General features: G+C 38.7%; 2 protein-coding genes across 2 annotated transcripts; both read right to left on the bottom strand.

The window, feature by feature from the left end:
• Positions 1-814: 814 nt before the first annotated feature.
• On the bottom strand, positions 815-2793 carry LOC148295429 (uncharacterized). The gene is made up of 2 exons (XM_088250157.1): positions 2610-2793; positions 815-1542 (listed from the first exon to the last, which is right to left on the bottom strand). Exons 1-2 carry the CDS (start codon positions 2791-2793, stop codon positions 815-817), a joined length of 912 nt encoding a protein of 303 aa, XP_088106283.1.
• A 3968-nt stretch (positions 2794-6761) lies between these two features.
• LOC110761681 (beta-amyrin synthase-like) lies at positions 6762-12300 on the bottom strand. Its single transcript, XM_088251005.1, has 16 exons — positions 12041-12300; positions 10664-10849; positions 10438-10527; positions 10108-10305; positions 9865-9949; positions 9597-9763; positions 9321-9512; positions 9113-9226; positions 8874-8993; positions 8646-8768; positions 8470-8568; positions 8254-8310; positions 7947-8137; positions 7689-7866; positions 7096-7260; positions 6762-7004 (listed from the first exon to the last, which is right to left on the bottom strand). Exons 1-16 carry the CDS (start codon positions 12239-12241, stop codon positions 6885-6887), a joined length of 2286 nt encoding a protein of 761 aa, XP_088107131.1. The 5' UTR covers positions 12242-12300; the 3' UTR covers positions 6762-6884.
• Positions 12301-15187: the final 2887 nt, after the last annotated feature.

Here is a 15187-nt window from a genome sequence, read left to right on the forward strand (position 1 = left end):
CGAGCGAGTACTTTGATCGGTACGTGACGCCCTACTCGGTCGTTGATTGCGGATGCAAGTAGTGACAGGCAGAGGCGGATGTACGTTGGGACAAGAGGGGTCGCACGACCCCGTGGAACTTCGAAAATCTGGTTGTGGACTCCATGAGTGACCCCTTGGATAGCATCGAAGTGACCCTTGTGTGCACACAAGGTGTTTGATGAAAGTCCCCTGTAGGGGCTTGCTTTGCACTGCGCTGCGCAGTGCCAGCAGCTGCTGTGCGCGTGCGTTCTAATTTTTTTTTTTAAAGAGCCTGGCCAAACGACGTCGTTTGGTCCACGGCTATTTAAAAAAAAATTCTTAACTGACCTGGCCACAAAACTACGTCGTTTTGGGCCAAGTTTTTTTTTTATTTTAAAAGTAATAATCATCCCTCCCCCCTTTTAACTGACTCCAGCACACCCCCAAACCCTTTTTCATTCCCAAATCATTATCCCAAACCCTTTTATTTATTGATAATGTTTTGTTTTGATTCTTTGATAATTTGGTAGTGGATTAACTTATTGATATTTTCAAATTCATATGATAATTTGGATAAAAATTATTGATTGATTGAATTAATTCATGTGTAGAATTATGGAATGATTCTATAAAAGAAAATTATTGATTGACATTTTAGTGTTATTTTCTTCGTAGAAAAATTTTAGAACTTTTACACTGTGACCCCTTGGCTCGAGAATCCTGAATCCACCACTGGTGACAGGGCATCGGCGTGGCTGTTTTCGGATATGGGGATCTGCCGAATCTGGTATGACCTGAATTGGCTGAGCAATCGTCAGGCATGTGCTAAGTAGGCAGCCATTGACTCGTCCTTAGCTTCAAATTCAGTGATTATTTGGTTAACGACTAGTTGGGAGTCGCTACAGATCTTGAGCTGTCTGGCTCCCATGTCTCTAGCAAGCCGAAGGCCTGCGAAGAAGGCTTCGTATTCGACTTCGTTATTGGAGGCTTGAAATTGGAATCGAATGGCATATTCGATTGTAGCTTGGTCAGGTGCCTTTAGGACTAGGCCTGCTCCGCTGCCCTGTCGGTTGGATGAACCATCTACATATAATGTCCAAAGGGGGATTGTTGGATCGAATGTCCCTTCGGCTGGGTGAGCATCCAGGGCTGCCGAGGGTGGTTCAGAGACAAAGTCGTCCGAATGTTTGCCTTCTAATGAAAGTGTCAGTTTGGAGATAAAATCGGCTACGGCTTGCCCTTTTTCGGCAGGCTGAGGGTGATAGTGGATGTCAAATTCATCGAGCTCGATGGCCCCCTTGACTAGTCTTCCTGATGTCTCCGACTTCTGTAGGACTTGGCGTAGGGGCTGATTGGTGAGTACTGCAACGGTGTGAGCCTGAAAATAGGGCCGAAGCTTACGTGCCGAGAGGACGAGAGCGTAGGTGAGTTTTTCTAGCTGCGGGTACCGGATCTCGGCATCTTGCAGGGCATGGCTGGTATAGAAGATTGGGAGTTCTGTACCATTCAGTTTACGGATGAGTACGGAGTTGAGTACCGTTGCTGAAACCGAAAGGTAAAGGATGAGAAGTTCTCAAGGGAGAGGTGTAGACAGCAGTGGTGCTTTGCTCATGTAGGCTTTAAGGTCTTGGAAGGACTAATCGCATTCGGTAGTCCAGAGGATTTGTCGCTTACTCCCTTTGAGGGCTTTAAAAAAGGGGGCACATCGGTCGGTGACCTTTGATATGAATCCGGCCAGAGCGGCGACGCGCCCGGTGAGACTTTGGATATCCTTCTGTGTCTTCAGCACCTACATATTGAGTAACGCCTTGATTTTTTCAGGGTTGGCCTCAATGCCTCGTTGACTGATAATGAAAGCGATGAATTCGGCTCGCAGTGGCGAATTGAGGGTAGTGCCGATCCTGACTTGCCGATCGGGCTGTATATTAGAGAGGGCTACTGATTCTAGGTCTTCGACTAGCTAGGCCTGTTGAGTGACGACTTTGTCTCGAGGGTCTTCAGTCCCCTCTGCCGTTCGGTATGGTCACAATGGTGGAGACTGCGTATGACTCGCGTGTCGTTGTCCTTGCCGATACTTTGGTTGCTGACACGTAACACGTTCGTGCACTCAACTGATCTCCTCGCGCTTGGCCAAGGCCAGAGTGCGTGGGGAATTTGAGGAAGAGCATGTGTGGCGACAGTATGGCCTTCATTCGGGTCAGTGCTGGCCTGCAGATGATGGCGTTTATAAGTTGTCGGACAATCGACTACCATGAAGTTAGTGTAGACAATTGATCGTCTGGGGGCGGTGCCGATGGCAATGGGGAGCTGGATGCTTCCGATCGGTTCAACAACGTCACTTGAGAAGCTCAACAGAGGGGTGATGTCCTTGCTATGGCGCTAGTGTTTGATTCCAAGGCCGTTGAAAGCATCAGCGAATAGCACGTTGACCGAACTGCCGGTGTCAATGAGGATTCAGCCTATGTCGAAATCGGCAATGTTGGCTCTTATGATCATGGGATTGGAGTGTGGGAAGATAATGCCTCTGTCTTCTTCTTCGGAAAAGGTGATGGGTTCCCAGCCGATTCGCCGGATCTTGCTATCATTTATCTTTACATTTTAGGGTCTACCCATAATCACAGACTCCACAAAATACAGCAGTCCCAATTTGAACGAGTCCTCGCTTCCTCTTTCGGACTTTAGGAATGCATTTTCTAAGTCCTGGCCAGTAATGTGACTCATGTTGGTAAAATGTGCTTTCATAAATCGCTTATGATCTTCCCCGGCAGTCGTTATGTCAGCTCGCTTCCACATTTTAGACCACTTATCAAACAAAAATCCTTTACACTGAATTGAGCAATGTTGGACCCTATTGCATAACTAAGGCCCATCATGTCCTTCACACCAAGTCCTCCGACTCGCCGGAGTGCCAGACCATGCACAATTTGACCACTAAATGCAAATTTATGGAGTCCCAACAGGTGCCCAAAACAGCTCTCTCTAAATCTTTCCATAAGCGACTCACTGAAATGCGCCCCAAAATTACACAGGACTGTTTGCGCCACACACAGATTATTCACCCGCGCAGAATAGACCTCTGACTCCGGGAAACAAAGCTCAAACCCACAATCCATTTTATACCTGCAAAAGACACCTTTTGCTTCAGAAACAGAACTGATACGTGCTGACAATATTATGACCACATTAACATACAGAAGTGATACCAACTCACAATATTATCTACACATTTTTAAACCTACAAACACTATTTTCAACACATTACATAATTGATACCTACTAACAGAATCTTCAACATATCAAGTTACAAAATTGATACACTATTTTCAACACATTAAGATACATAATTTCACCTACAAACACTAATTTCAACAAATTCAGATACAAAATTGATACCTACTACAAGATGCATTGCTCCTTATGCATCCCAAATCATCTCATATTCAGAGTTAAGATTCAATTTTCTCTTATGCGTTCTACTTCAACTGGTACTTATTATTATTTGTTTGCCAAGCCCCATTAAATCCCTAAAATTATGCCCAACACTCACACCACTACATGCCCAAAGCAGGATTACAATGAGGAACAGATGAAGATTCCTCGAATTTTACGAAAACACAACAAACAACCAGAATGCACACAAAAATACGAACTACAACACAGAACACAAATTACTCAGGCCAATTTATATTTTTGCAAACACTCCGTACAGAGACAGCCTACTCTTACCCAGAAAATCAAAGCCCTCAAATCCTCCATAAAGTCATAAACCAATTTCAATTAAGTTAATGCAGTATAACATGCAAACTTTAATATCAAAGACAGGGAGGAAATTTGACAGAAATGTACCGATTCAGACGTTCAGATCAGAATTACTCGATCATGGAAGTTCTGCCACAACAGAAAAGCAAGTCAAAAAGAAACAGTACACAAAGGAGTTTCTGTGAGAAGAGATGACGAATAGAGAACTTGATGTCTGGTAGGTATTTGGGTGTTATGACTAGGGTTCATTCATCACTCCATTGACAAGAAAGGCGCCACTGTCAGGAATAAGAAAGACGCGATTTTTTCGAACCAGGCGCGACCTGACACCTCTGCTAAGGGGAAACTGCAGCCTACTCTAATGTACCGTAAGCTCGCTTTTTCTCTTCTACCGTTCAGATGCATTTCAATGGCTGCGATTTATTCTTATATAATGTTCTCACATAAGCGTTCTCACCTGATCCCTTTTGTTGTATAGAAACCCTGACTTTTTGGCCCAAAGCTCATTAAAAACACAACTGATTCTTAGCCACAATTTGTTCACGTAAAAAAAACTTTATAGTCTCTTGCTTGACTGTACAATTGAACTATGCTCTGAGAATCTACAACCACAAAATTATTAGATGACTATTGTATTCTCTTGGTTATCTGATTACATTGTATTCTTATCATACCTTTGTATAGGACTATATCTATAATATTGTATAAATCAATACAACATGCCCTCATGAAGATTGAGGCTAATATGTTCTCTCATGGTATTAAGAGCATATTGACTTACAGTTTGAAATTTTTCTTATTTTTTATTCCCCATGGCCTCTTCTTCTGATTCCGGTGATGCTCTTCCCTCTCTCTCTCATGCTGTTCATTTCAAGCTTGATCGAAATAACTATCTCATTTGGTTGGTCTAGATTCTCCCTCTCCTCAAGAGCCGCAATATGATTTCCTTTGTCAAAGATGATGCCATCGCTCCTCTTCCTTTTCTTACGAATGACAAGGGCAAGCTTACTGATTTCGTTAATCATGCTTACGATACTTGGATTCAACAAGAACAATTGGCTTTATCATGGATCAATAGTTCTCCTAGTTCTACAGTTCTCGCCACTATTGCTCGTCTTACTTCTGCTCATTCTACTTGGGTGGCTCTTGAAAAATGTTTCGCCTCTCCGAATCAAAATTGGATTTTGCAGCTTCATAGTGAACTCTTCCGTACTGCTCATGGTGATTCCTTCATTTTTGATAACTTGGACAAGGTCAATGTTATTACCGACAACCTCGCGTTATCTAGTTATGTTATTCCTGACTCTGATCTTCTTGTTGTCATTATGAATAATGTTGGGCCCTTATATGAGTCTAATGTTGCGTCTGCTCAAGCCCGTGAAACCCCTATTACATATGCCGATCTTGAGGCTCTCTTACTCTTTGTTGAACAATGCCATCGTGCAGTTCATGCTCCTGCATGTGATGGTAGTGTTGATGTTGGCTCACCTAAAAATGTGGAAGGAGTGAAGGAAACAGACGGTCAAAAGAGCTGTAGTCATTTTGCTTGGGCTCTACGGCTCGAGCGGCATAATGGTGGTTTCTTGCCCAGGCATTGGCACTCAAGCGAAACCTGTAGGCTCTCGAGTGACAGAGCGAGAATTCACGCTCCGACCCAGGCACTCGAGCGGGAGGCACGAATCCAACGTGGATCCTTGGCGAATTAGGATAGATTGTCACCCTATGACATATAAATAGTCACTTTAGCGCTAGATTATTATAACGTAAAAAAATTAAGGCATCAAATTGCATTTGAGCCAAGGGTGAGAAAAAAGAGAGCTAGCGTTTGTGAGACTTTAAACTGACTGGTGCATTTCTAAAAGGTTACCAAGGGTTGTGGACTTTCTTGCTTCTTTTCAATTGATCATTTTAAGAACATCTCACACGTCTTTTTGCTCGTTAATGTTGTAATTGTAGTCATCGACTAAGAAAAGCATAATTTAGTATATGGCACAAATAGATTTTTCTTTAATTAAAATTGAATTGTATAGGTAAATTAACTTTCTCAGATTTATTGACACATTGTGTATACACAGATATTCTCACTAGGCATCAATCTGAGCCTCATAAAAATGAATTTCAACAATTGGCTCTTATATATATATATATATGTTGCATCCTTTAAGTTGGGGAACATTTTTGCTCACCACTTTAACTAAGGGTGTATGCTCACCACCACTCTTAAAGCTTGACACATGTCTATATGAAAATTTTTATTAAAAAAATTGAAAAAGAGCCCACAGCCCGATTCTCTCTTCCTTTTTCTTAAATAAAAAATTTATGTCCTCCCCTCCTCCGACCCTTCTCTCTCCCTCTCTCACTCTATATCTCTCTCTCCCTCAGTTTAAATTTTGATTAAAGGGTCTTGCATGGTTGATCTTATTGAGGTTAAGCTTTTTATGATCTAAGTATGATTAGATTGATCAATGAAATTTAAATGCAGATTAGTTCATTTTAAAAAAAAACACAATCTACCCATTTTCTTGTTTTTATTAGGAACCAACGTAAATCAAGTAAATATGTAATTGCTAATCGAATACTATAAAGAAGTTGCATATGTATGCATATGGATTTCAAACTGGAGACAAAATACAGAAGCTTCGCTATAATAATAGAGTCTCCAATTTCCTTCCACGATACTAATAGTAATTAATTATTAAATTGAGAAATTAAATATGATTACAAGAAAAGAAAAAGAAAAATGTAAATTGCAATACAGTTGATGATGTGGAAGAAAAAATTAAATGCGGATTCTGGAAATCCGAATGGAAATATTCAGGTGAAGAGTGAGAGAGGGAGAGAGGGGGGAAAAGGAAAGAGAAAAGAGAGAAGACACGAGTCGGGGCAGGAGGAGGAAAGAAATTATATATAAAAAAAGGGAAGGAGAAAAAAAGGGGAGATAATCGGGATGTATGCTGGCCTGAGGGCTCTTTTTATTTTTTATTTTTATTTTTCATATAAAAGTTAACTAAGGTTAATTATAGGACAGGTGTCAAGCTTTAAGAGTAGTGGTGAGCATACACCTTTAGTTAAAGTGGTGAGCAAAAATGCTCCGTTTAAGTTGGATGAGCTGCACAATATAGTATTTAGGGTTTGGAAGGCAATGGGACCCACTTGAGGTACTCTGCAAGAGCCCACAGAGGGTAGATATTTTTGTAAGCTGCATAATGCAACATGCAGTTCTTCATGAACACTCCTGTGATTTCCTGCGATAGTTCAGTGATTAATGGTTAGAACAAGTTACAAGTAAAAATTAAGCATATTGTAATGCAAGTCATGTTATGCTAAGAAAGATACCTGTTGGGGAAAATCCCCATTTTCCATTTGAGAATTGATAATCAACTTCGCCGCCCGATGAAGAGGTGCAGGGTCTCTGTCTGGCTGTCCAGTATGAATCAGACCCATCATAGCCCATCCAGTGTGTACTAAATTTGATCGGTTTCCTTCGAGCGGAACGTAGTCCTATATCACCCACCACATAGACAAATATTTAATGTATGACAATAGGATTGTTTAAGAAACTTGAAGCTTAAAAATATAAGGGAGATTCACTATTATACCAAATATAAGAGCCCAAATTATAAATAAAAAAACCATATATGAAATGGATTTTAGATACACACCCAAAGTCCATTTACAACATAACAAAAAGGCTTTTAACTTCTTTTAAATTACAAAACTGCCATTGATTTCACCTCATAAAAAATCCCAAAACACTCAATAGGACATCAAAGTAATTTAATAATCAAAATTAAATTCAATGGGGCAAGCTATCATTTTTTGAGTTTGTTTATAGAAATTAAATGATGTAGGGTTTATTTATAATTTTAGTACTAAGAATGGTTATATGACTAAATATCTCAAAATATAATCCACCTCCCTCATTTTACCTTTTTGGGACATGAAAGGTAGCTCTCTCCCCAACCACCATTCTCTCTCTGTGTTTTGAGTAGAAAGTTAACCCCTTTGCGCATGGCTGAACAATTATTGAAAGTCTTGCCGGCAGCTGCTAACCCTCCAAGGGCAAACCAGGAACCATAAGTGAAGCAAACTCCCCAATTTCCATACCTGTGCAAAATGTTCCTCAACTAAGTTCTTTTTCATATATTTACATATATATATTTACACATCTGATTATCTAAACATACCATGAACCATCTGGCATTTGTATACTTTCAAGGTACTGCGTAGCATTGGTAATGAAATGATCAATCTCTTTCTTCCTGTGCCCAGGGTACAACTTCTTAAACAGAACCAAAGCCTGAATTGCAGATGAAGTGCATTCAACATATTCATGCTCAACCACAATGTCCGCGAAGAATTCAGTGGGATTTAACATCTAGAGGAAACAAAAAAGAGAGAGAGAATATAGAGTAAGTATCTGCTAATGGATATTTCAAGAACATTAACTTCTTACTTCTAACCAATCTGACTCCAATTTGTTAAAATGCTTACTTCTAACCAATCTGCAGCTCCTGCTGGTTCCCAGGCTGCTAAACCACCATTTTTACTCTGCAATGATTTTTAAAATAAAGCCTTTTTATTTATGAGTTGAATACATAGACATAGAAGACACAATTTGCTTACTGCAGGGAAACCACATGCTACTCAAACTCATATTTATGACTTAAGATGCAAGATAAGAGTACTTGAAGACACATTAGTTGTTACCTGTAGGGAAAGTAGGACATTGATAGAATCATATAATCGCTCAGGTTCCATTTTTTCACCAACTATATCTGGTCGCATCATCGAGAACAGCAGGCAACACTGTAGAGGGGGCTATTGTGAGAAACATGGAGATAATTAACCAACGGGGTGGATATCTCAATTGAAGCGTTCGTTACCTTTAAACCCTCTGCAGTGCAATCAGAAACTTGCCATCCATGGTCTTGATCAGAGAAAGTCCATGATCCCTTGGAAATATGGCGGTACATGCTTTTGAAGTCACCAGATGGATTGTCCTTGACCTGTACAGTTTCAGTGCAAAGGATTCATAAGTCCGAAAAAATGAATGGTTACACATTTACATTTTTAAAAAATGATAATTTAGTTGACTCTAGTTAAAATTGAACCTGAGATTTCTTGATGAAGTCATGTCCTCTAGCGAGCGTAGGTCCAATTTCATCAGTGAGATTGCTAGCAAGCAAAGCTTGAATTGCAAACCCAGTATCCCACTCTTGACTACCAAAACTCTGCATATATCAATCAAAAAATAAATATGTCAACTTCTAGGTGAGTTACTCCTTAAAACTAAAAGCATTTGTGAATATTCAACAGTCCATAAATAATTTGGGATGATATGTATACCAACCTGCATCTTCATCCCATCTTCAGCAACCCATAAATAATCTGGGATCCTAGCAAGATGCTTCTTAAAATAGTCTCCATTTGGATCTTCAGCCCAACAAGCAAGCATACATAACACCTGTTCAAGTAATGCAAATAACATGATGAGAATCTGAAAAGCTAATATTTTTCTCCAGTCCTATAAGATACATCAGTATCCTTATCCATATTACCTTTTCCACACATCCAATGGTAATATATCTGCTGTTTTCATCTTCATAATGAATATGCTTCATTGTTACTTGAAGAGCTTTTTCTCTGATCAACTTGTTAAACGGCCAGCGATTAAGAAGAGGCTCTGTACATATGTAGAGACTATCCCACATGATGTCCTGTATCCAAGGGTGAGGGTAGTAGATATCCTCCTGCAATTAAATTACTGTAATCAGGTTCTGTACTTACACAAGAATCATATACTGATTAATTTCATTTAACTAAGTTTAACTCACTTTCGCGCAGTGATGGCGAACTCCCTTCCAATTAATTTCATTGTAAGGTTGAGCATAAAGTTCTTCCCTTAACTGCAGAATGAGAGGTGTGATTGGACCAACAAACCTTTTCCCATATAAATATGACATAGGCATGTAAACCATCCTACAATAGCACCACATTTTTGCTGCATTTTCAAGATACAAGAGGTTTAAAATGAAGACTACAAGTAAAAACTAAATCAATCAACATGTGGAAGGTGGAAATACTTGGATTAATTGTGCTAACCTGGATGCATAGGAAGAAATGAAGGCAGAACCCAAAACTCTGGGGGCATTGGGTTGCTTCCAGACCACTCAAACACACCAAGTATCTGCAACAAGTTAAGCAACATTAATTTATCTTCCTATATGGTTAAGCACAACAATTGAAGCCTAATAATGCAATAACTGTTCATAACTTTTTTTTTTGTTTTTTTCATGCAACAACTATAAGCATGTAGATTTGTGCAGAACAAAAGGCCATACGTACTGAAAGCCAAGTCTTTCCCCAAGAGGGCATGTGTGTAACACTACCATGATCAAGAATCCACTTCCTTGCTCTTGCACAAGCATTGTCTTGGCCTCCATCAGGTCCTTCTCCGAGAATGCGCATACAAATGTAGCTAAGAGCTGTGCAGAACATGGTGCTGTGCCCTTCAATATGTAATCCCCAACCACCATCTTCATTCTGAAATTTATACCCAAATTATGCATATATATTAGCATTCTTTGTATACAGTAGTTTAGTTAGCACAAATATGCACAACTGCAAAATTAAAATTTGGTCACACTTGTGTGAACAAATGTACCAAATATGTACCTGATGATAGTATATGTAACGCAGAATTTCTTTGCGATGTTCTGCTGGGAATACAGTATTAAGATGCCCTGTAATGTATGTACACATGACCTGCAAAAAAAAAAAAAAAGGATTTAAAAAGGGAAAATTAGTAAAAAGCTCCAAAACATTCATATTTTGGTTTTTTTTTTTTTAAATCTCTAAAAAATAACTGTAATTACAAGGGAATTAGAAATTATATACTCACCAAAGGAGGAAGGAAAAACAATGGGCCAGCATTTTCAGCAGGCCAATGGCCATCACTTGCCTGCAAGGCTGAAAAGAAGTGAACAGATCTTCTCAGTGAGGTTGTTGCCTTTTCATATGTGATTTCCTCGCCATCCTCAACCTTTACTGGGGGAATTGTCTGCTTGAAGTTCTTCTCTTTTAGGAACTGCAGTGTAGTGAACAGAGTATTAAAAGTGGTATTAGAGAAAAAAGTAAATAAAATTCATGATGCTGATTATAACATTCTAATTTAGTATTAGTCCACAAGAATATCAGCAATATTTAAGAAAGGGGGAATCGAATCTAGGACCTCAGATGAAACTACGAGATTTGAATAGTAGGGAGATGTTGACACTCCCAAAAATTTATTATTATGTAATCATTCCTTGGTTTTAATTTTTCTCTTATTACCACTTTCCTCATATCTGAAATGGTTTTACCCATCAAAAGAAAGGAAATGAAAACTTGTAAGTGCTAAAAACAAGACAAAGAGAACAAAAGTTCAAAGGTGTAAACGTCACTATTAGTCTAGTAATATTCCTTTTTTTTAAAAAAAAATTTGAAGAGGTTCTAAGTTTGAATTTCCGTCTCTACATTATTAAAATTGAAAATTAAAAACAAGACAAACAGATCAAAATTAAAAAGGTTTGACGCTATTCATACTCTCTTGTTGTCTCTTGTCTACCTTGTTGACGTGAAGGATAGTGTTGGGATGGTTGTTAGAGTCTCTTATGGTGGATTCAAGGAACACTATTTATTTATTTCTTGATTTGGGTCAATTCTCAGGCATCATCTTTTATTTATTTATTTATTTTTCTGATAAACCTTTATAATCATCATTTTGTCTATCTGCTCAAAACTTCCTAAAATAGCAACCGATCAATTTTCTACTATAGTGTGGAATCCGTACATAACTAGAACTCACGTTTATATGTTGATTAGAAAGGCAGTCATTAAGGAGTAATTTTTGGGTGTTCCAGATATACCACGTGGCTGGTGTACCATCCAATAGACGGAGGACATATGGAATATTTCCAATGCAGCCCGCCACATGTCATAAAAAGAATGCAGTAAGTTGGACAATAATTCCACATGTCCTATGTTTATTGGATGGTACACCAGCCACGTGGTGTACCCGGAACATATAAAAAATTCTCGTCATTAAGATAATCGCAAAATCGCAAAAAATATAACCCAAATAAGATAAACAATATTGTTTGTAATCAGACTTTGAATTTAAATCATATTAGTCAAACTAATTTTTATATGCACGTGTGATCTAAAATTACTGTTTGACAACTTCAAATTATAAGAAAATAACACACGATCGAGTTAATGAAATTAAGTGGATAAATACCTGCATACGCCATAGGAGGTCACCACTAGGCTTGACCTGATAGCGATTATTGTAGAAATTAAGATGAGCTTCGTCCACCTCGGCTCGCTCTTCAGGAGTTCCTGCCTCAGGATCAAACTCAAATATTTGCCTCCCCACAAAGTCGTTTGTGCTGTAGATGTAAGGGTCATTCCCTCCGTCTGCAACCTTAAGCTTCCACATTCATCAATATCTCTTTCTTATTATTATTATATATATATATATATATATATAGCTGCCACTGCTGTTCTACCTAAGAACCTGTTTCATGCATGCAATGTATGTAGAGGTTGCAAAGAAGAAGCTGCAAAAACCTTATTGTAGAGGTTGGTTATATAGCTAAGAATGAAAGAGAGGTGGGGTTGGCCAGCTAGCTAGTTTATATATATATATATATATATATATATATATATATAATATGTGTGTGTGTGTATGTTTGTACAATGCATGGGAGAGTAGTTTTTCATGATCAGCAACTAATCATTCTTTAATATACTTCGATAGAGGAATAATGCATATCTCCTTCCTAAATTTGTACATATATATATAACATTTATAGATCTAGAGAAATTAAACAAGCATCCACTCTGCCATGTAGTTCTTATTATATATTTTACTTTCTGGTAAGAACATTTTCTTATTGTTTCCGATTGTCGTGAATTCAGCCCTCCTCTAGAGTAGGGTGCGTCACTTCCACCATCCACGGTCCACCCAAGAATGATTGAATATTAGTGTCACTTCCACGCGACACAAAATTATAATAATATTTGCGCATCAAAGATTAAATACACGAGTTTTTTTAATGGGAGTTGTTTTTTCATTTTATTGGAAAAATAACGAGAATTGTAATTGGCATTTCAAAAATTTTATTTTGCATTCCTTCTTTTAAAACGGATGAAGAAAATGCAATATTACGGCAAACATGGGTAAAAACTATCACAATGACTTGAGCCTCCCAATTTCGGTAGCAATACAGAGGATTTTCAAAAACTTCTATATACAATAAGACTTAAGGCATTATTCTATTTTAATTTTTAGACTTACGATCTTTATGAAAGATTTTTGTATAATACAGAGTAATTAAAAATGAAAGCTAATAAAAATGCTTGTTCATATGGTTTTGGGGGAAATGCATGATCTGAATTTGTCTTTTTCTTTGGCCATTGATTTGAGTTTGTGGAGATATCACATCGTAAGTCATATCTCAAGACTCAAATGTACACGGAATCTCTACAATTAGATTATGGCGTTGAACTTTTAGTTAGTGGAGATGGTAGGTACAAAAAGAGTTTTATTGAAAGATTATCCGTAATCCATATATAATGACCATATTGACTAACAATTCACCAACATAATTTGTCACATCCCGGATCGCTCCGTCGTGGCACGATATTGTCTGTTTTGGGCCCCCCTCTCTGCCCTCACGGTTTTGTTTCTGGGAGCTCACGAACAACTTCCCAGTGGGTCACCCATCCTGGGATTACTCTGGCCCCCAACTCGCTTAACACATCACCCCCCTCCGCTGGTTGATGTGGGATCTTACAATCCACCCCCCTTAAGGGCCCGACGTCCTCGTCGGCACACTCGCACCACACGGCAGAGTGGCTCTGATACCAAATTGACATGACCCGGATCACTCCGCCGTGGCACGATATTGTTCGCTTTGGGCCCCCCTCTCTGCCCTCACGATTTTGTTTCGGGGAGCTCACGAGCAACTTCCCAGTGGGTCACCCATCCTGGGATTGCTCTGGCCCCCAACTCGCTTAACTTCGAAGTTCCTACGACTCCGAAGTCAGTGAGCTCCCAAAAGGCCTCGTGCTAGATGGATGCGGGTGTGTACATATAAGGCACATCACCCCCCCTCCGTTGGTCGATGTGGGATCTTACATAATTAAATCTCTAATAGTGAAAAGCTTCTTCCTTTGTATTCACTTCACTCTTTTTTTCTTTGTTGGCACCAAAACTGAACAGATAGAGATGAGTGCAACTTACAAGTGATATGGACAATCGAGAGATCGATTGAGTGTTGGATGCAGATTCTTCCTGTCCTCAGATGCTGATCCTGAATAGAAGGAAGAGATTCGTGAGGTCTATGGAACCGATGTGGAACCAGCCTAAGACCCTCCGATGCTAAAGTAAGTTTGTTTTCTATTGTCAACAGCGAAAGCTCTTAGAAAACAAACATACTTTAGCATCGGAGGGTCTTAGGCTGGTTCCACACCGGTTCCATAGACCTCACAAATCTCTTCCTTCTATTCAGGATCAGCATCTGAGGACAGGAAGAATCTGCATCCAACACTCAATCGATCTCTCGATCATCCATATCACTTGTAAGTTGCACTCATCTCTATCTGTTCAGTTTTGGTGCCAACATTCTTCAAGAATTAATTCTTAGCAAGTGAATCAGCTTGATACATCACATTAATGAAATCAAATCATCATATGAAAAGATCACATGCATATGTTTGGGGCTTAGCAACATTTGAATATGCACATAAATTTGGAAAAAGATTCTCCAGTTGGGAGAAAGCTATCTTAATATTTTGGGGTTCTTAGATCTAGGTCCAAAACGATTAGCTGTCTTTGGGTCTAGTCCTCGTGTTTTTGGTTTTAGATGTAGGTCCTTTGACATTTATTACTTTTTTGTTGTGTCGATTTTACCCTTTAAGGTAAATAAGGAAAATACATTGAAAATTTAAATTTAATGCATTATTTCCTTGAAATTGAATTCCAAATTTTGAATTTTGAATTTTTTTTCCTTGATAATATTCCTAATATATAGATAAAATACAATTTAATCAATAAAAAGTAAAGACTCACATATTATACCAATTTATCAGACAAGCACCCACATTAAATTATGTAACTGACATACAGGTAAATAATGTTAATACATACAGGTATATATGTACCTGCCTTACAAGTAAGTGTTTTTTTCTTGAGTTTTCTTAAGCAGTTTTTTCTGGAGGTTCATATCTATATACATACGTACATGTCTTCCATGGATTTTTATCTCAGTTGAGTTTAAAGATCCATACCAAGATATTATATGAGTTTAATTAGCTGGGTTAGAGGGTATAACTACCTAGATTAGAGGTAATTTATGGATTTAATTACCTGGACCAGAGG

Source organism: Prunus avium, chromosome 3, assembly GCF_965620075.1.
Source record: "Prunus avium chromosome 3, drPruAviu1.hap1.1, whole genome shotgun sequence".
Lineage (NCBI taxonomy): Eukaryota > Viridiplantae > Streptophyta > Magnoliopsida > Rosales > Rosaceae > Prunus > Prunus avium.